Below are 22,581 nucleotides of genomic sequence, written 5' to 3'. Positions count from 1 at the left end.
TCAATGTCTTGTAGGGAAGTTGATTTATCTTACTCTCACTAGACCTGATATTACCTTTGCTGTAAATGTGATGAGTCAGTTCATGCATGCTTCCACGGATGCCCACTTGAAGGCTGTTGATAGGATCTTGTGCTACTTGAAGAGAAATCCTGGCAAAGATCTTTTGTATGTCAAGCAAGACACTCTTGGGATTGAAGGTTATTCAGATGCAGACTGGGCATGCTGTATTGACACTAGGAGGTCCACCTCTGGCTATTGTATTTGTTTGAGAGGGAATCTCGTGTGGAGAAGTAAAAGGCAAGATGCTTGTTTTCGTTCTAGTGCTGAAACAGAATACAGAGCAGTGGCTATGGGAGTTTCAGAGCTTTTGTGGCTAAAAGTATTGTTGACTGATATTGGTATAAAGGTTGAAGAACCAATGAAGATGTATTGCTATAACAAGTCTGCAATCAACTTGGCCAACAACCCTGTGCTTCATGACAGAACAAAACATGTTGAGATTGACCAGCATTTCATTCGAGAGAGAATTGATGCTAAAGAACTTGTACTTCCTTACACGAGATCTGAAGACCAAACAGCTGATGTTCTAACGAAAGCTCTATCTTCGACTTCGTTCGAGAGAAATGTATCCAAGTTGGGCATGTTTGATATGTATGCCCAACTTGAGGGAGAGTGTTGAAACATATTAGAGGGTCTCGGGACCGGGTCTGGATCCATACCCAATCCATCGTGCAGCCCTTGTTGGGCCTTACTTAAAGATTGTAACCCTACTTTTGTGAGAGTTAATGAAATCTTAAGAGAGAGAGAGTGGTTGCTAGTGAGCACCAGTTCCTCCTCATCCGTGGTTTTTTCCCTCTTGTTGAGGGTTTTTCCACGTTAGATCGTGTTCATCGTATTCCTTTTTTCTATTTTCCGTGTTGCTACAATATATATATATCACAAACAGAATAACATATTCATAAACTTAATGGACTCTCAAAGTGCCGCTTAAGCAACAATCGAAAGCCCTAATCAAAAGATGAATAAAGTCCTCCCAACCAATACATAGTAAAATGATATGTCACAACAGTAGAGAATAAAGGAGGAGAAACCAGAACAAAGAGAGCTGGGATCTGTCATGTGCCCAGAAAATTGATGCTACTACATATTAAAATGCTTAGGTTCAGCCATTTCCGGCAATCGCTTAACAATAACTGTAATTTTTTGTGTTGAAAAGATTCATACCCTATAAAAATGCGTTGTTTATGACAACACATATTATTGCCGCAGCACACGCCTTTTGGGTCGCATGGTTCTAAACGGCAACCACATGCTACTGTCTAGAATATGAAAGGAAAATGGAATATGGAAAACTTGCGAGCCACAGAGAGAGAGAGAGAGAGAGAGATTGTGGGTGGTGAATCTGGTGATTGGTGAGTGATGGTCGGGGAGATGAGAGATCAATAAAAGAAGCAGAGAAAAGCTCCGAAGCTCGACAGGCGATGGAAGGCTCAGAAGCTCGATAGAAAATGATAAAAAAATGAAAAAAACCAAATACCGTCGCCGTTCAAAGCCTGCCGTCGCCGGTCGCTGCCTGCCGCCGCCTTCCGTCGCCGTTCGTTGCCTACAGCCGCCGGTCGCCGCCCCTGCCTTCGTTGGTCGCCGCTGCCTTCGTCGGTGAGAGATGAAGGAATGAAACCAAACGAAATGAAAAAGGAGGAATAGGGTTTCGATAAATTTCACGCTACAATAGTTTAAAACGTTAAAATGAAAAAACGTTAAGATTTAAAACGGACAACTTTAGACTCGGTCAACTTTGACCGAGTCTGAAAACGGACGAAAGTAGACTTGGGTGCGTTGACCGCACCCGATTCGGTCAATGGCTCACTAATGGCGTACCCAGTACCGTACCCGTACCGGTACTGGTGTCGTATTGGTACCGTGTGGGTACTCCTCAGGAGGAGTACCCATGTGACATAGGCTGTCACAAATTGAACATACTCTACAGGTAGAACTTCTTCTAATGGTTGTTGGATCATTGATTCTGGAGCATCTAAACACTTTTGTGGAGATACTAGTATTTCAAACCTACAAAAATTTAATTCCCCTCAGCATGTTCGATTGGCGGATGGAAGACAATCTCCAGTAGAAGGACATGGAGATGTTTATCTCTCTCCATCTTTGCATGTTCATGATGTGCTATATACTCCTGAATTCCCAAAGAATTTATTATCTATAAGCAAACTAACTAAAGAGATGAATTGCAGAGTTATTTTTGATCCGGTACTTGTGTATTTCAGGGTCTATCGATTGAGAGGAAGATTGGTGGAGGCCATGAGAGAGATGAAATCTACTTCTTGGATACATTTGATAAGGAGGCGTCATTCTTACTTGATTCATCTTCAAGTGCTTTCTAATGGCATCTCAGATTGGGTCATCCATCCTTCCCTAAACTTCGACTGCTATGTCCTCAGATTTCTTCCACAATGTCTATCGAGTGTGAAGCTTGTCAATTGGGCAAGCATAGTCGTACTTCTTTCCAATCGAGTCAAAGGCAGTCTAGCCAAAGTCTGTTTGATTTAGTCCATGTTGATGTTTGGGAGCCTAGTCGGGTTCCAAGTCGGTTGTCGTTTCGTTATTATCTGTCAATTGTTGATGATTTCTCTCGTGTCACTTGAGTTTTTTTGATGAAAGACAGAACTCAAGCTCCTTGTATCTTGAAATCTTTCATATTGAAAATAAAAACTCAATTTAATTCTTGTGTCAAGGTTGTTCGCACTGACAATGCTCTCGAGTTCAAATCTATTCATTTACTTGAATTTTATAAATCCCATGGTATTGTGCCACATTTTACTTGCCCTCACACATCCCAACAAAATGGTGTAGTTGAAAGAAAACATCGCCATTTGTTGGATGTAGCCCGCACAATCATGATTCATTCACATATGCCTTCTAATTTTTGGGGAGACGCAATTTTGACCGCATGTTACTTAATAAATAGAATGCCATCATTTACCATAGACAACAAGATACCAATTCAAATTCTCTACCCAAACAGAGCTTTGTTTTCTTTAGCTCCACGTATATTTGGATGCACTTGCTTTGTACATAAACTTGGAGCCAATCGAGATAAACTAGCTGCGCAAGCAAGTAAATGTGTATTTGTGGGATACTCTAAAAATCAAAAAGGGTATCGATGCCTAGATCCTATATCTAATCGAGAGTTTGTCAGTGCCAATGTAACCTTTCTCGAGTTGTCTCAATTCTTTCCTGCAAGTCCTTCGTATCCAAAGTTCTTCCAATTCTTTCTATTCCACTTGAGTCCCTTCCTTTTTCTTCATCACCCATTTGTTCCAATCCCTCCATTCCATGGTTTAAAGATCCTCCTTTCCCATATTCAAGAAGGAATCCATCATGTAATGACCTTACACCATCTTGCTTTTGGGAGGTAAGTAGTTTTGAATTACATGACATGCCTGAGTGTTCCCTTGATGCTTTTGTTTTTGATGAATTACCTATTGCACTGCGTAAAGGAATCAGACAATGCACAATTCATCATCTTTCTAAATTTGTTAGTATAGCTCATTTGAAAGATCATATGTGCAAATTTATTGATGCCTTGTCAGTGACATCCATTCCTATTTCATATAAACAAGCTATTTTGAACTCTAAGTGGTACCAAGCTATGAAGGAGGAGATGAATTCTCTAATATCTTGTCACACTTGGGATCTCGTTGAACCCCCTTCTGGGGCAGATATTGTCGGCTCGAAATGAGTATTCACTATCAAGTACAACACAGATGGTATAGTTGAGCACTACAAGGCACGCTTGGTAGCAAAAGGGTACACACAGACATATGGTATTGAATTCTTTGAAACTTTTTCCCCTGTGGCACGTCTGGGCACTATACGACTCATTATATCTGTTGCAGTTCATTATGGATGGAACATGTACCAACTCGATGTTAAAAATGCCTTTCTGTATGGGGATTTATCTGAAGTGGTTTATATGCAGCAACCACCGGGCTTTAAGAAACAGGGAGAGTGTACCAAGGTATGTTTGTTAAAGAAGGCTATGTATGGTTTGAAACAGAGTCTCAGAGCATGGTTTCAGAAGTTTGTGTGATGTTGTGTCTAAGTTTGAGTTTCAGAGATCACCTTTAGATCATTCATTGTTCATAGAAAGGACCTCAAGAGGTATGGTTGTTATGGTGCTATATGTGGATGACATTATTTTAACTAGTGGCAATGAACAAGAAATACAAGACACAAAGAAGTATCTCCAACAACATTTTGTTACTAAAGATCTTGTCTCTTTACGTTACTTCTTAGAGATAGAAGTAGCAAGAAGTAAAAAAAGGCCTAGTCCTTATTCCTAAAGAAAATATGTTCTTGATTTGCTATAAGAAACAGGTATGACTGGAACTAAACCGACATCTATTCTTATGAATTCTCGTACTCACTAATCTGAAACTGTTGATAGCACATCATATCGGTCTTTGATTGGAAAGCTACTATATGTAACAATTACTACACTTGATATATCCTTTTTTGTGGGAAAACTAAGTCAATTTATGGATAAGCCAAGAAAAGCCCAATGCAGCTATGTTATTATTGAAATTTCTAAAAGGTTCCCCTGGAAAGAGTCTACTAGTTAGAAGAAGCTCTTCACTTCAGATAGAAGCTTATTCTGATGCAGATTATGCAGGTTCAATTGATGACAGAAAGTCCACTACGGGATTCTGTATCTTTGTTGGTAGTAACTTAGTATCTTGGAGAAGTAAAAAGCAAGCTGTTGTTGGTCGATCTAGTGCAGAGTCAGAATATCGAGCCATGACCCAAACATCTATTGAAATCACCTGGGTGAAAACCATGCTAGAAGGTCTTGGAATTCAGATAAAATTGCCTACAAAAATGCAATGTGATAATAAAGCGGCTACTTATATAGCAAATGATCCGGTTTTTCACGAACGGATCAAGCATATTGAAGTTGATTGTCATTATATTACAGACTTGGTTCAAGCAGGAATATTTCTATTGAATATGTTGCTTCAAAAGACCAACCTGCAAATATATTTACCAAAGCTGTTTATCCGATTTCATGAAGTGTTGTAGCAAACTGAGCATAATAGACATCTATGCTCCAGCTTGAGGGGAAATATTGAGGAAACGTGCTGGTTTGGGATTTGAAGTTTTCTGTATTTTGAAATTTTGTATTGAGTAGCTTTTTGAATTTTTAAAGTTTTGTTGGACTCTTTATGTAAAGGGTTAAACATAACCCTAATCCTTATTTAGTCTAAAGGAAAAGGAGCAGCCGACAGATTCTTGACTGCTTCCTATTCTCTCCTTCTTCACGTTCTCTTCTTCTCCCTCTTCTCTACCTCTCTACGTAACACATGCTTTGGCCTGTTTCATTTTCTAATTCTTTCCTGCTATCACCGTCTCACTCATGCTGATTTTGAGGAAAACCCTGACATCGGGAAGCTATTTTTCGAATGTCCACTTGCCTTATCAGGACCAGTGTTGTTCATGTCTTGCAATTGGTTTCCTACTACTTTTTCTAAACTAAAGGAGAATTCTTCTCAATGAGCAGCCGTTTCCAAGCTCACTCCTTGAGGACAAAGTGTTTATTGAGGAAGATAATCATGGTCTATATTAGGCAGGTATGAGTTGAGGGAAAAATAGAATAAGGAACTGGGCTACGGGCCAGGTAATAGGGCTTTAGTTGGGTCAGGTCTCTTAGACAGACCCTGTTATCATGTAGTCACCTTATAAGCATAGCCACAGAAAATTTATTTTTTTGGAAAAAAGCACGTTAAAAAAGTTAAAGTAGGTCAGCCGACAAAAAACTAGATAAAAACGTTCTCTTCAAAATAAACACCAAAAACAAAAAACGTGAAAATGGAACATTTTTTTTCACATTATTTGTTCGTTTTTTTCATTTTCACTTTTTTTTTTGCGTTTTTAGAGTTTTTAATTACCAGATTTTTATTTTCACATTTTTTGCATTTTACTTATAGGATTTAGGCGACCTTTCTCTGTTGCAAAAGATTAATTGTGCAAAATTTGCCAAAATGTTCCCAAATTTTTCCCAATAAAAGAAACAACTCTGCCATTTTATATCGGAGAAAAATCTCACAGTTTGAAACCCAAAAACAATATTTTTGCCTATGCTTATAAGTGCTTGGGTGTGGTAACCCCCAATCCCATTGCAGATTAATGAAATGATCTCTCTCTTGGGTTGCGGGTTACCCTAGTTGGGGACTAAGTCTGTGTGTGAGTCCTTATCTTCTCTTGCAGGGAACTAGATTAGGACACCTATCACATTGGCATGATACTTTCTGGACAAATTCACCATCTTGCAGAATAAGACTGCAAGAGGATTTCCGTTGGCTTCTATTCTGGTGGATGCTTTTTAGCTTTTAACTCATTGGTAAGTGCCATCCAACTTGGCAGGACTTGCCCGGCTGCCTGATAATGTCCAAAGGCCGAGACTTGTAATAGGGGAGTTTTGATTTTGAACCTGGGTTCATGAGACAAAAGAGAGGGACAGAATGCTCTCTCTTTATAAACCTGATCCGCTTGAAGAAAAGTCTAGTGGTATGATGTATGATTTATCCAAGAGGATTGCAAGCAACAGAAGCTTGGATCTGGGTTAGAGGAGTTTGGATGAGGCCTCACCCAGACTATGAATAAATGGGCTTAGTATCTAAGACAGAGATTGACATGGGAAAGCTGTTATAGAATTTTCTTGCTCAGACGTAATGTCATCCGAATGGCCCAGTGTTATTACTACCAATCCATCTAGGTCTGTGTTTGGAGACGTGCCACTGTGGCCCTGATAAAATGACAGAGGCCAATATGAATCTTGATTTTTTTTTTTGTAATTTTTAGAATAATTTAAATTAGCTTATTTATTTTTAATCAGAAAAATAATATAGATTGATTCCCTTCATTTAGTAGGATATATACTGTTCTATTCTTTATCATTTTGTAAAATGAACCACCTTGCAGCATTGACAACATTGCAAGTGCCAATGCATTTTTACATGCAAAATATATGATTTCTTTAAAGTTTAAACTATGGATGTCCAATGTTGCCCTTTAATGAGGTTGTTTAGCCCTTTTCACTGCATGTATATGCCGTCTGTAACACAAAAACTTCATCTTCTTTTTCTATAGCCTTTTTGTCTGTCTCTGGTGCTATCCTTTTCTGTTCAAACTTGCCCTTCTGGCTTATCCACGTGAACACATGCTGTATGTTTGGAATTGCTGTTCTAATGGTTTTAGTCTGGAATATCTTCAAAAGTTATGTTAGGTTCAGTTTTCTATTGTTAGTTATCCTGTATCCAACTTTCAAGTTTTACGTTGGTATCGATTGACTGATGAGATTGATTATATACCTATTTTGGTTCTTGTAGCTTTTGTTGGCTGTTCATCTGAAAATACTTGTGATCCATGTTAAGCCAAGCGTTTTACTTATGTCCTCAACTAATTTAGCTCATGAGTGTCATTTTCAGTGATTAAGATCAGCAATCTGTGTCTGATGCATAGTAATGTGATCCAATGTGCTATGGTAAAACTGCATTGATTGAATTTCAGAACCTTTTCTGCTTTCATAGTGAAATCATACAATGTAGTTTGTTACTTTGTTTATACACACACATCCTTAATTATAAAAAATTTACTCAGTCAATTAAAATTTTCAGCTTTGTCTTGAATGAATTCAGGTTGCTATTTTACTACTCACAGAAATTACTCCAAAAAGCATAGCTGTTCATAATGCCACCGATGTTGCTAGATTTGTGGTAAGGTGATAATGTTTCTATTCTCACAATTGAAAATGTAATATGTTAGTTTTTCATTACTTTATTAAAGTAGTAATCTGAATATTAATACATCCTTTCACTGCTACTAGGTTAGGCCAGTTGCCTGGCTTTCCCTAATACTTTATCCTGTAGGAAGGGTGGTCACCTTTTTATCAGTGGGCATGTTGAAGATGCTAGGTCTAAAGGGAAGAAGGTACCGTATTGGAAGTATTATGGTGTTTAATGAGACAAATCTTATCCTTTAATTAGCCATTATGCTGACATTCAGGTATTCCTTTCTATTGTCTGCTGAAGACAAACTACTGTGGTCATTCCTTGTGTTTGATCTGTATGAAGTCCACAACTGCTTTTCACATATTCATGGTTCTCCTTTCATTTGAAACTTCGTATGCATAATATATGAATATGCAAAGGTATCAGAATAATTACAGAAACCATTTGAAATGGATGATCTTTTACTTTTATGCAATTGGTTTCATGATTTTGATGCATATGCGCATGGAAACTCTTGTGAGTTCATGAAATTGATACATTCGAGTGCTAACAAGTGAGAGATTTAGTCCTCAAAAAGGTAACTGTACTTGAAATTGGCACTAGTGTGTGGTTAAAGGTACATTTGAAGTCGATGCTGGGTCCAAGCCCAGCAGTCATTTGATCCCTTGGGCCTAGTTCATGGTTCCTCAACACTCAGGGACCCAAAATATCAGATCATGAAGAATAAAACGTATGAGGGGAAAACAACATTCGAGTGCTAACAAGTGAGAGATTTAGTCCTCAAAAAGGTAACTGTACTTGAAATTGGCACAAGTGTGTGGTTAAAGGTACATTTGAAGTCGATGCTGGGTCCAAGCCCAGCAGTCATTTGATCCCTTGGGCCTAGTTCATGGTTCCTCAACACTCAGGGACCCAAAATATCAGATCATGAAGAACAAAAGGTATGAGGGGAAAACATCAATATAGTGGCTATTGATTGTGAGGTCCCAGTTTTTGACTCAAAACTACACCAAAAGGGAACTCCATCCCCTTCTGCATTCCTTGGACAGACAGAGTTGTAGAACAAACCCTTTTGATTTTCTTATGCTGCTAAAAACTAAATAAGGAGAATGGATGGGAGGTGCCTTTTATCAAATTGATTAGGTCATATAGGAACAAGGTTCAGACCTTGTGGTCTATGTATCTTTATTGGTCTAGTGGCTGTTCCTTCCCTCTGGAACTGATACTGCATCCTGCTAAATTTGAATACATGGCATAAGTTGGGAAAGCTGTGGATTGGCTAAATCTCTGAGTCACAGGTCAATAAGTTGGCTTGGCAACTTATCCGGGTTAGGTCATTAATTTTTTTATAATGTTTCTTTAAGACAAGGTTCATGAACAAGTCGATCGTAACTATAAATAAAAACTAAAGCTTCTAGCATAAGATATGATTTTTTTTTTTTTAATTAAAAGGCTTGTAGAATAGGAACCACAAGAAATGATACTACAGAACTTTTCCTCTGCAATAGCAAAAAGGTAATTCCTAAAACCCTAATTTGTCAAGTAGCGGTGATGAAGGGGGAGGGAACTTCATCTCGTAAACCCTAAGTTGTAATTTGTTTTTTAAACCTGACTATGTTCCAGTTTTAACAATAACAGGGAAAGAAATCTTTACAACTTGCTCGTAAATGGCTGTAAAGGCGTTGGTTGATTTGGTGTGGAGGAACATCTGAATCACCAGCCACCTGCTGATCCACAAAGTCAGACAGTTCTAAACCAATTCAATCTGAGATTTGGTTGTATACTAGGCTAATACTGGAATACTGGCCCGGCAAAATGCTGGTCTAGGTCGATTTGGGGAAATCCCATGTGGGATTTTTCAACTATGCATTTTTTGGTCCGAAAGTTCATCCTCACAATAGCTATTATCTTGTTAATTGCCCTTGGTTGATGTAGATGGCGTACGAAAGAAAATTACACTGTTCTATATGCATATAAATTGCCACTTTCTGCTTTACAACCGTGCTTTTTTTTTTATTCACATGATGGCTTCTTTTCTGATGATGTTGATTCTTATCTTTTTGCTATCCTTGTTTCTACATGTATTCTTGCTGTGTTGCAACACCTGATTGGAAAGTCTTCCTAAATCCTAGGGGTTGTTTCAATAGAAGGCTTGTAAGATCTTCAAATGTAAACATATCAATGGGGCTAATATGATAGACCTTGCACCATTGGTTTCACATGAATCCATAGTTTATGTTGACGACATTCTCGTTTTCTCTAAAACAAAAAATGAACATATTAAACATTTGAAAAAAACCTTCGGAACATTTGAAGATCAGGGTATTATAATTTCAAAGAAAATAATAGAACTACTCCACACCCATATTAAATTCCTTGGGACAGAAATCAGAAATGGATACATAAAACTTCAAACCCATATTATAAACAAAATTATCAAAGAATTCCCAGACAAACTAGAAGATAAAAAGATACTCCAACAGTTCCCAGGGATTCTAAACTATGCCAGGCCATATATTCCACAACTGCACCATCTAGTTGCTGGCCTGTATGCTAAGTTAAGGCCTCATGGAGTTCTATTCTTTAATCAAGAAGATATAGAACAAGTAAAAAAGATCAAAAATTTGGTTAGTCAATTAAAACCCCTTAGATTACCACTTAGTACGGACTATCTAATAGTCCAGAAAGACGGGTCTCACCTTGGATGGGGTACAGTTTTATTAGCTAAGCCCTCCAAGTATGATTTAAAAGCTACCAAAGAAATACGTCATTATTCATCGGGAAAGTTTATGGAAAAAGGAAACATTTGCTCAATAGACATTGAAGTATTAGCTATCTCTTACGCCTCGAAATCTTTTGAATATATTCATACTCCGAAAACAATTCTCTATTCGAACTGACTGTGAAACTATTGTAAAGTTTCATACTCAATTACACGAAACAGGGAAAAAGTCTTCTGCAAGACTATGGTTGAAATTTAGAGACATTGTATCAACTTATTCAACACAAATCATCTTTGAGCGTATCAAAGGAAAAGATAACAACATTGCAGAGTCGCAGACATCCTCTCCCGTCTCCTATCAATACAGAGTGGATAGCATGGCAGAATAACTTTTAAAGGCGATCGACATGGAACAATAGAAGTTGGTGATAAAGGTACTTGATCAACATGCTGAACTGACTAAATGGCTGGATGAAGCTGTAGATCTCCTACAAACAGTGGAGACAAAATGGGCTACAATATCCAAAACAGGTGTCATCACGGCCCAGAAAACCCAGGTTTCATATGAAAGAGGGAAAGGTATACAAGAGGCAGGAACCTTATAAAGTCAGCTTACTGTGAAAGCAATTTCTGACACTCATACAAAAATTCATCTTTCAAAAGTCTTTGATGAAATCATTCAAATTCCAGAAATTATCAACAGATATTTTCAAACCTTAGCTGAACTACACCAGTTGTCAGTAGAAGGCCCAAATGCAGAGTATCTTACTGATTGCTCTGGAATCTATCCCAGAATCCTTTGTTTACAAGGCTGTAACCCAAAATTTATTAAAAAATGGTTTGAATATGGTTCCTTAGCCATGTTTTATCTATACCTTTCATTTGAAGAAATCAGTTTACTTCCTCCAGAATTGGGTAAGGCTGTAAGAGAATTTGCTTTAGGAAATCTTGGTTTTACAGCTGAATCTATAGTCTTTTTAAAATTCTTCTCAGCAGCACCAGAACTAATTAGTCTTCCAAATGATTCTTGGAAAGAAAAGAAAATATCCATATAGTCCAAATAGGACTTGTAGGTAAAGACTTCCAATTAACTTTTGACATAAATCAAAAGCAAAAACCATATCCTCAGATAGATGACAAAATAAAGTTTGTACATTATAGACGTGCCTTGAGCATGAAAATTATTATAAACACTGCAAAATCATAAGCAGAAAGAGGGATATGGTGGCATCACTCTTCCACCAGTAGATGTGCCATTTACAGCTCACACAAAAAGAAAGACGCCACTGCACTGACGAAACTTCAAGGATTCATAGATCGGATAGACAAAGGAGATATACAGGCTCTGAAGTTACAGCTAAACCTTATTGCCACCTCATAAAGCACCAAGCAGACACTTACTACGTGTGTGGAAGGAAGATGGCAATAGAAGAAAGCAGAGAAGGACTAAAGATTTTTACAGTAAGAAGGTCGACAGTAGCACGCGGAAGAGAACAACCCATCTTTACACCTACTCCACTGAGACCACATTACAAGAGGGAATATGATTCCTCTCTGGACAATATGTCCATGTAAACGACAGAAGAAAGTGGTTCCTTTCAAGGGACCACTCCAGCATATCCATGTGAACGACAAAAGAAAAGTGGTTCTTTTTTAAGCACCACTCAGCCGAAAGATGTTTTGTCAAAAAAAACAAAGCGCACTCACAGAGCATCGAATAAGAAAAAGAATCTTATCCCTTCACTCACTACTGCCAAAAGTAGAAAAGCTGTGGATAAGTTAAAATGGAGGACATGTGAGCCTTTTTGGAGACTTCGGAGGCCTCTATAAAATCCGCAGTCTGCACTAAGAAGAGGACACTGAGACTTGGACTTAGATGTAGACGAAGAAACCTCTCCTTCCTTTCCTCTTGAGTGTTTCGATGGTGTATTCCTAAGGGAAAATATGTTATTGGCCATGAGCTAAGAAAAGAACCTCTCTCATAAGAGAGGATGTACTCTTTTAAAGATCAATAAAGGAATGGTCATCCTATAAGTAGCTTTTGTTTTATTTCCAAGTGTTTTCTATATCTTCCACATGCTTGCCTGTTTTTACTACTTGCTATGTGAACTTGCTTACTGTACCTCATCTATTAGTCTCCTATGTCACATAGGTACCGGTGCGGGTGCCGGTACGGGTACCGGTGCGGGTACGGGTACGAATCATTTTCCAAAAACTCGGGTGCGGGGGTACGGCCGTACACACACATATATATAAATAAAAATATATATGTATATCAAAAAAATTACAAACAAAATAGCATATTCATAAATCATTAAATCATGATCCAAAATTTGTATATACTAAGAATTTCAAAACAAAAAATCTGTCCTTTGAGAGTTCCAAGGGGCGAAAAGGCGAGGAATGAGAGGGACAAGGAGGGGAGAGGTGAGAGGATGAGAAAGGCAAGAGGGGTGAAAGGGGCGAGAAGGCAAGGGACGAGAGGGGTGAGGCAAGAGGGCAAAGGCATCGTGTGAAAAGAGGGAAAAAAATGGTTTTTTAAAACGTGCAATGGACGATTTTGGACTCGGTCAACTTTGACCGAGTTTGAAAATGGTCGGATTCGACCTCGGGTACTTTGACCGTACCCGGCACGGTCAACGCCGCACCCAGGCCATACCCGACGCCGTACCCGTACCTGTACCAGTGTCGTACCAGTACAGTACTGGTACTGCTCCTTTGGAGCACTACCCGTGTTACATAGTTAGTCTCTCTTTTCTCAAAATAACCAAAGTGCTAGGGCGCCAAGTGCCAACTAGGTTACACATAAGCTATCTATATTGATAGCAGATGAGGGAGGATGTTTGCAATGTTCTTATCTTTTCCTTTGATATGCTCAAAGGTGATTTGTGCTGAATAAGTTGATACAGTGTCTCTGAACAGTGTCTCTGAAATCCAACCATCGTCTTGCAGAAGATTTTTTTCTTGTTTTGTGTAATTGAGCATGAAACTTTACAATAACTTCATAGTCAGTTCGAATAAACAATTGTTTTCAGAGTATGAATAATTCAAAATATTTCAAGGCATAAGAGATAGCTAATAATTCAATGTCTATTGAGGAAATTTATATAGAAGCACTTTTTCTCGGTGGGAACAATATCATCAACATACACAATCAATATCACTATACCAGATGTGCATCGCTTGATAAACAACGAGTGATCAAGCTGGGATCTTCGAAACCCACATTTAGATACAACTTCAGTTAGCTTATGGAACCATGCACGGGGACTCTGTTTAAGTTCATAAATGGCCTTTTTTGGTTTGCATACCTTGGAACACTCTTCGTGTCGCTCAAAACCAGGTGGTTGTTGCATATAGTTTGTTTTAGAGAGATTTCCATATAAAAAGGCATTTTTCACATACAAGCTGAAATAGAGGCCAATCCTGCTGGACAAGAAATGATATAATGAGTCAAATAGTGCCTAACTGAGCCATGGGTGAAAAAGTCTCAAAGAAGTCAACCCCATAAGTTTGTCTATATCCTTTAGCTACAAGATGTGCTTTGAACCGTTCAACTGAACCATCAGAATGATACTTGATGGTGAACACCCATTTGGAGCCAACAACGGTGGATCCACCAAGTCCCAAGTCTCCCTAGAAATAAGCACATCCATTTTCTCCTGCATGGCTTGCCTCTATCGTGAGTCTAGTAAGACTTGGTGGTGAGAAGACGAGATAATATGAGTAGACATAGCTTGATCAAACTGTACCAAACTTGTACTCAGATAACCAGTAGAGACAAAGTTAGAGATCGGATGAGTGTGCATTATCGCTGGCCCTTCCAAATAGCAATAGGGAGGTCATCTGCACAGTGGTCATCATTTATGCCTGGGTCAGCCTTATCAGTAGAACTTACCTCTTGAGAAGACGCTGGTGGGCGATTTGGAGAGGGATTTTGACGGCGAGTGTAGACTAACAGAGGATCAAGGAAACGTTCACATGACACAGGTGGAGAAGGAAGAATAGACTCAAATGACACTGGAGGAATAGGAAGATGAATAGAAACTGACATCTCAGACATAGTGGGACTCAGAGAGGAAAAATAAGGACGAGACTCAAAGAATGTAACATCCGCACTGTCAATCTCTTTCATGGGATGAGGATCAAAATACCGATATCCTTTTTGATTTGCAGAATATCTAATGAATACACATTTGATGGCTTGGGCCGCAAGTTTGTTTTTGTTTGGGCCTAAGATGTGTGCAAAACAAGTGCATCCAAATACTTTAGGAGGTATATGAAATAACAGTTGATCAAGATATAATATTTGAATGGGAATGCATTCTTGGATGGCCGATGAGGGTAATCTATTAGTGAGATAGCAAATGGTGAGAATAGCATCACCCCTAAAGTAGGCAGACATATGAGAATGCAGCATGAGGGTGCAGGCCACATTTAGGAGTTGCTGATGTTTGCGTTCGGCGACACCCTTCCGTAGGGACGTGTGGGGACAAGTATATTGTGATCGAGTTCCAAAAAGGATACTTGAACCCCATTTTTTTGAGTTTTTTTTTTTATAAAAACCCACCCCTTCCTCATTTCTAATCTATAGATTGTACCGTTTTAGAGGGAAATCATTGATTTCCATTGTGAAATCATCGATTGTCATCGTGAAATCATCTATTAAACCATGGATTTGTGCATGGGTGGCTGATTCCCATTGAGAGGAAATGGTTTTTTTTTAAACCATGAAGATAAAGATGAAAAAGAATGATATTGTTATGAATTTTGATGTCTATGAAGTATGAATGATGAACCGTGAACGTGTAAGTTTATAGCATTTAGCAAAATAATAAGTCTATCATTATCTAAAAGACTAAACCATGGTTTCTATGAAGAATTTATTATTTTTATTTTTTTCTGATTTTTTATGAATTTTTTGATTTTTTTAAATTTTTTTTCTAATTTATTATTATTATTTTTTTAAAATTTACGATATGGTTAAGATACGGCGTATCTTAAAGCCCGACCAATACGCCTTACGATACGTTTTTTACAACATTGAGTAAAATCATCAACCAAAACAAGGTCATACCAGAAATGCGATCGAAAAGAAACCCGACTTGGACCCCAAACATCCACATGAAAAAGATCAAAAGGGCTTTGACTACATGGACTCTTAACTCGAAGGAAAACTATTCCGTGTATGCTTGCCTAATTGGCATGCATCACATAATAAAGACTTTGATGCAGAAATGCCTGGAAACATGCATCGAAGTTTGGACAAAATGGGTGACCCAGTCTGAGATGCCACTGGAAAAGAAAGATTCTCGACTTGAAAGAAGATACAGCAACATCTACTGGGATAGAAAAGAAATATAGTCCTTTACGTTCATGTCCGCCACCAATCATCTTTCCAGTTTGTAAGTCCTGAAAAGAACATGAACCAGGATAAAAAAATGACTCTACACTGTAAGTAACTAGCTAGTTGCTTAATAAATAACTAATTAACAGGAAACCGCAGAGCATATAGCACATGTGTAATGGTGCCTAAGTGTGGAAGATAGATATCACCACTGGCCATAACTGGGGACAGCTTGCCATCAGCCAGTCTGATATGCTATGGTGCAGAGAATCTGATTAATGATGAAAAAATCTGTGGCTGATTGCAACAGTGCCTGAATCTATCATCCACATCATACCTAGGTCATTGGTAGGGGCACCAACCGAGAAGATGAGTCCATTACAATAGTGGTAGTAGATGTTGAGGTAGATCTCTGATCAAGAATAAGATCATATTCATCCTTACTTAAGTTAAGGGAATATGATGTGGGTATAGGAGAATTAGTAGGAGACTCAACCATAGATACTGTAGCCTTTGAGGAAGCTGTTTGGGACGAGGAAGACCCTTTGCCTGCAGTGATTCTACCTCCACCACGCCTTGGTGGACCAACAAAACGAAGTTGAGGATGCTTGTCCCAGCAACGATACTCTAAATGACCTAATTTACCACAGAAGGTGCATTGAAACCTGCCGCGACCTACACCTCGGCCTGTACTACGTCCCCTAGCTCCAACATAAGAGCTATCTATGTTCACGTCCTCCTAAAACCACAAGTGCAAAGACTGGTGTGTCATGCGTAGGCTGAGAGAGAGTGATTGCAAGAGGGCTCACCCTGTTATATGTATCAACTAAGTCTGGAAGATCACTGCCTGTGAGAATTTGTGCCTTTGCCACAGGGTACTTTGAAGATAACCTAGATAGAAACTTTGCTACCATACCGGATTCAAAGTGTGACTCCACACTGTTCCTAATTCACGACATAACAATGTTATTATCCTCATCTCACGCAGCATATTTCCTCTTTTTTTCAATAGGTTCATTTTCTTCAAGAATATGTCTCTTCCTATGACTAGCCACAGACATCATGAACACCCTGGACCAAATTTCATAATTCAAACCATTAAGTTTGATCATGGTTCCCTATGAGAAGGAATTTCCAGTCATCTTGTATTCATTAGAACCTTCACACTTACTACCATCAGCCATAGTATATTAAGAGAAAACTGATGCACAATATATGTGTATAGGATGCAACAGTCAACTACAACAGAGAAAAATAAGGTCTCAACTGACCTCGAAGACCATAAGAATATCATATACTAGGCAGCAAAGAGGAATATGTTATCACAGGACTAACCAATTCTGAAAAGTAGAAATAGAGAAGATAACAGACTACTACGGTTGCAGCCGACTACTACAGATGACTGCTGGCTGCTGTAGACTGCTGACTGCTGCTGACTATTGTTTCTCCACTGTTAGTTGACCCGCATACTAATAGCCATGCACAAATCACATAAAAAAATTCCAAACAACATCCACAAATAGCAGATCAACTCTGCACCACACAATCCATTTTAAATTCTGATCACGCCTTAAACAACATCCACAAATAGCAGATCAACTCTGCTCCACATGATCCACTCGAGGATCTGATCACGCCTTCCACATAGGCATGATCAGGCCCTCCTTCACGCAGCACAATCAAGCCCTATTCTCTTACCGCCTCCCTGTTGGAAGATAAGGAGGAATAGAGATGGGCGACAAAAAGAGAGAAGGAAAGGGATCACCGGAGTAAGGAGTTGCCGGAGGACTTACTTTGCTGCCTAGGATACCCTATGCTCTGATACCATGTTACTACCAAAGAGGGAGTAACTTTAGAATTATCATTAACGTAACCCTAATCTCAAAGTTAAAGAGATTAGGGCTGGCGGTACAAGAGTTACAATATTAGTCCAAACAAAATAAGATAATAATAAAAAACCTACACTCCAACTTCCTAATATTGCAGAAACACTCTAACCGACTGTAAAGACTATTTAACAACTATCATAAATAAGCAAGCCTTGTGGAAAGCTAAGATGCTGGGTCTTTTCTATCTGACTATATATGTGTGTTGTGTTTGTATGTCAACTTATTTATTGATTTATTTGTAATATTAAATATCATACATTTATTTAGATATGTATAACTGAATCAATGATGACCAAATGGCTGCCTAGGGACCTACCAACCTAGGGTGTCTGGGTTCTTGCCTAGGCACAGGTTTAACTACACCAAGTACTAAAAATTCATGGTAAATTGACACAATAACTTGTATTCATGAAAACAAAGACTTCCAAATACTTTCATATATATTGAAGAGAATGAAGTCTTTCAAACACATCTAACTACAAGTACTAAAAAGATCATGATACATTGACATCATAACTTATATTCATGAGATTGTCTTTCAACCTTACTGGATTTTCAAGGGTTATCCAAATTTACCGATGATCTCTTTTCCATCTCTTTTATTAGGAACTGTTGATATTGAGAAAAGCGAAGACTGGTTCATTAGGGAGGTTAAAATACATATAAGTTGTGATTAGAAAACTGCATAACTGTTGGAATATAAACTGCATAGCATGTGAAGTGTGAAAAGCATATAAGTTATAATAAAAATCTCTTGCTTGTTTGATTTCTTCAATACAATTTGCTGTTTGCTGGAATCTTATGTAGATAAGTATCTGCAATGTTTTCTGACTTAAAGTTTCCTGACAATGGAATGTTGACTGCACTAGTAAGAATATAAACTTCTTTTGCTAGAAAAGGAAATTTCTTACAATGTTTTAATCTTCTGACTTGTTGTCATCTGTTCTGCTCTATAGTGAGCCATATGTTACTGAAGATGAATTGAAGCTAATGTTGCGAGGTGCAGAACTAAGTGGAGCTATTGAAGAAGAGGAGCAGGTTTGTGACATTGCGCCAAATATGACAGGCTTCAATACTTTGTTTTTAATATTTCCTGTCTTTTGGATAAGAACATGATTGTTGAGTATCCTACATTTTTAACTAAAATAGTGTTATTACTGCAACTCAACAGGGTTCTCATTGTCAAGACTTCAAGTATGGCCTGTATATCATTGGTATATGTGCATTAAAGCTTTCAATTTTCTGAAGTTGCTTTTAAGCTTCTAAAAGTATTTGCAAGCAAGAAAACTTGATAACTACCGAATCTATCAACCCTCACTGCTACATCGATCTCTCTCACCTTTTCCATTAAAACACGTTCAGTGAAGAGAGAGGACCGGAATGAGACAATCCTTCTATGTTTCTTAAACTTTTATCTGCTTAAGTGTTTAGCACTGGACAAATGTCTATGATCATTTATGGATTTGAAAATCCTATTTTCATGACTTCTATAATGAAGCTGTGTTTGATTGGATGTTGGAGGTGTCTATGTCAAACTAAAGTAATCTATCTAAGGCTTTAAATTTTTATTGCTGTAATAAAGCACTGAGGTGCTGAGCAGTTTTTTATTGTCACGTGATGCAAATATCATTTCAAGGATCTGTTGCACATCCAACATCCATTTTCTTCAGAATTCCCTTATAAAGTTGATACTATTACAATAACCATTTTCTGGTTTCCATCGGTTGTCTCCACTTAGAGGACACTTTGTACCACTGTTCTTGAGCACAAACTTGTTTAAGACATGCTTTGGGGATCAAAATTTATGTTCATTGTTAAAGGTATTGATGGTGGTTTCTGAAAATGTAATCTTAAAATGTATTATTGTTTAGGGAATAGCATACACACATTAGCATTAAGAACTAACATGTTTGATTAGCCTGATTTTCTTTATGGTTGCAACTTTCAATATTAGATCTTTCATGGCGAGTCAGCGACTATGAAAAGTAAATTGAACAGGCATTCCTTTAATTGCTGAAGTAATTACTTGATCCTTTAATGTTCTGTTTGCACATATATGCATGAATGAGAACTGCCCTATTCCCTGGCGATGGTATTCTAAATGCCTAAGTGTTTATTAAAAGAATATTCAGACCTTTATTAATGCATATTCAATGCATTCACTTATAACAGGATATGATAGAGAATGTGTTGGAGATTAAGGACACACATGTTCGAGAAGTAATGACTCCTCTTGTTGATGTTGTTGCAATTGATGCTAGTGCAACTCTTATTGAATTCAGGAATTTGTGGGTAATTAATCAATACTCCAGGTACGGACAATGATTTAACACTTGGCAAAAGAGCATTTATACCATGGGTTGTCTAAACTGGTTGTCTTGAAACTGTTAGGGTTCCTGTTTTCGAGCAACGGGTTGATAACATTGTTGGTATTGCTTATGCAATGGACATGCTTGATTATGTTGACAAGGTTTGCTTCTCTTGTTTGATGTCCTCATAGGATCTCTGTTGCATTTTATGTATTAATATTTCACTTTCTATAGTATATGGTGCATGATTAACCTTCAAAGGGTCAGTTCTTAATGTGAGATCTATTTGATTTGTAGACTGACCTACTTGAGACTTCAACTGTAGAAGAAATTGCTCACAAGCCTGCATATTTTGTACCTGGTATTGTTACCTTGCATTTCTTCATGATAAATGTATTTCTGCTCGGCCATCTGTTTGTCATATAGAATAAGATAAAGTTAAGAAGATGTCATTTTTTGACATTTAATGGAAAAACTTATGGTAGAAAAGCATACCAATAAGATCATTAGAATGAATAAAGTGTACAACGACTTGCATATTCTATAGATTTCAGATTACTGTAAAATAAATACTATATTTAATAATGATGATTTCCTTGTTTAAACTCCAGATTCAATGTCTGTCTGGAACTTGCTGAGAGAGTTTAGAATCAGAAAGGTTCACATGGCTGTTGTCCTTAATGAGTATGGCGGAACTGTAGGGGTATGATTCATTATTTCTATTTTTCAGAAACATGCTACTTTGAAAGCCTTCATTCAAAGTTCATTTCTATATCTTTGCCATTTATGCACACTAGCGATTTTTGGTGTCCTGAGTTGTCATATTTCTGTGGAACATATGCACTAACTGATTGTGACATGTAGTCTAACATGACTTACAACTTCTGCTAGTACATCAACTGATGCTTTAGTTAGAGGATCAATCTGCTTAACTATTGATAGACTGCTGCAGTACTGTGTGAGTAGGCTGGTAAAGAGACCACCCCATGCTTGTGGTTGGTGGTGGTTTCATGCTCAAAGCTTCTGCATATGCATATATTTTGTAATCCATGTATGCATAGCATGGTTCTACATATGGAAATTATTGGACATGCTTAAGCATCTTGCACTCTAGCTGGAATATATATTTTTATGTCTTTTCTCCTTTTTTATGAAACTAATTATGTAAATGTCGGTTTGAAAACCTAAGTCGACTAAAAAGCATGTCAATATGTGGATTGGATATTCTGAAGTATTTAATATTACTAATCTGGGCATTTCCAAGTGTCAACCAATGCTTGAAGTGCTGAAGTGAAAAGGTCAAAGGCATTCTAACCAATTCCCTGCCCACCTAAAGCCCTTGTCCATTTGTTAGAAGTGGTTTATGCCCATGGTTTGTTGTTCGTTCTACTTTTCAGGTAGCACTGGAAATAGAAATTAATATAATTTTTTTGGGGTTTATGTTGTATATTATTAGGTCTGTTTCATTTTACTGTCTATACTAATGCTGATTAGGTATACACAAATGATCAGGAAGGACTGTAAAACAGAATTACATTTTCATCAAGTAAATCTAGAGCTGTCGCACTGCCCACTGTAATTCCTGACTGAGGTCAAGGTTTATGCTTATTTTTATGTGGGCTCCAACTCTGTTGAGATGCTCCATCAGACATCATTTTGGTGAAATGGTGGAAGCCAACTTTGCTATCATCCTCCCACTACACATGCTATATAGCATAAGTTCTTCATCCAACTATTTTCCCTGGCAGTTGTCTCATAACTTATGGAATAAGCCAAATATTAGTGTCAGTCATTAGATCATCTGAATTTTGATTTGTCATGTGGATCAGTTGTCAGCAGTTTCTCCTACTTGTTAAATTCACTGTTACTGGATAAAATCTCATCAGTATCTTGTGATATTAGTTTCTTCAAAATTCAAACTTCAAAGAAATGAAATTTGTCATTTGGGCAATGTACTGTAGTTACTTGGTGTTATATTACAACTATCCTTGTCTTGATATTGTTTGTTTTTTGGGTTGTGGATGAAACAGATAGTTACGTTGGAAGATGTTGTTGAGGAAATTGTTGGAGAAATATTTGACGAGAATGACTCAAAGGTGAGCAGTTACTTTTTTCATTTAAATGTTACTTTCATTTTTGATATATATATATATATATATATATATATATATATATATATATATATATATATATCATGCTGTACCCCTTTACCGATATTTTCTAAAGTTGTTGTGTTGTTGTGTCGGTACCTATAGCTCTGTATCCATACCTCAATTGTACTCATACCATGTGACTTAAGGTGGTCATGTATTGCGTACCATCATCATGCCTTCAACTGTCACACCCCAACTTTTCATCTTTTTTTTTTAAATGCAATCCATCAACATGTGATAACACAACAATCAAAACAGAACTACAATTTCAAGATAAGAATGAGACAACTAATTCATTTGTGCACAAAAGAACAAGATTGTACGTACAAAAATGTCTTTACATGATTGTAAATGACCCC

General features: G+C 37.7%; 1 protein-coding gene across 2 annotated transcripts in view; it reads left to right on the top strand.

Annotated features, from left to right (window-relative positions):
- The window catches only part of LOC116258667 (putative DUF21 domain-containing protein At3g13070, chloroplastic), a 59,769-nt gene that overhangs the window by 4,978 nt on the left and 32,210 nt on the right, over positions 1 to 22,581 (top strand). Inside the window, exons 4-11 of one of the 2 annotated variants that reach the window (XM_031635957.2) lie at positions 7,710 to 7,787; positions 7,898 to 8,001; positions 18,717 to 18,798; positions 19,933 to 20,072; positions 20,152 to 20,230; positions 20,367 to 20,430; positions 20,681 to 20,772; positions 22,100 to 22,165. In XM_031635957.2, the coding sequence (XP_031491817.1) occupies positions 7,710 to 7,787; positions 7,898 to 8,001; positions 18,717 to 18,798; positions 19,933 to 20,072; positions 20,152 to 20,230; positions 20,367 to 20,430; positions 20,681 to 20,772; positions 22,100 to 22,165 (705 nt within the window). Of the gene's footprint in view, positions 1 to 7,709; positions 7,793 to 7,897; positions 8,002 to 18,716; positions 18,799 to 19,932; positions 20,073 to 20,151; positions 20,231 to 20,366; positions 20,431 to 20,680; positions 20,773 to 22,099; positions 22,166 to 22,581 lie in introns of both variants that reach the window. The other variant, XM_031635958.2, reaches the window with a different exon arrangement.

The sequence above is a fragment of the Nymphaea colorata genome, chromosome 8, assembly GCF_008831285.2.
Source record: "Nymphaea colorata isolate Beijing-Zhang1983 chromosome 8, ASM883128v2, whole genome shotgun sequence".
Taxonomy (NCBI): domain Eukaryota; kingdom Viridiplantae; phylum Streptophyta; class Magnoliopsida; order Nymphaeales; family Nymphaeaceae; genus Nymphaea; species Nymphaea colorata.
Note: the sequence above shows the minus strand (reverse complement) of the source record. Positions and strands in the feature narration are given on the sequence as shown.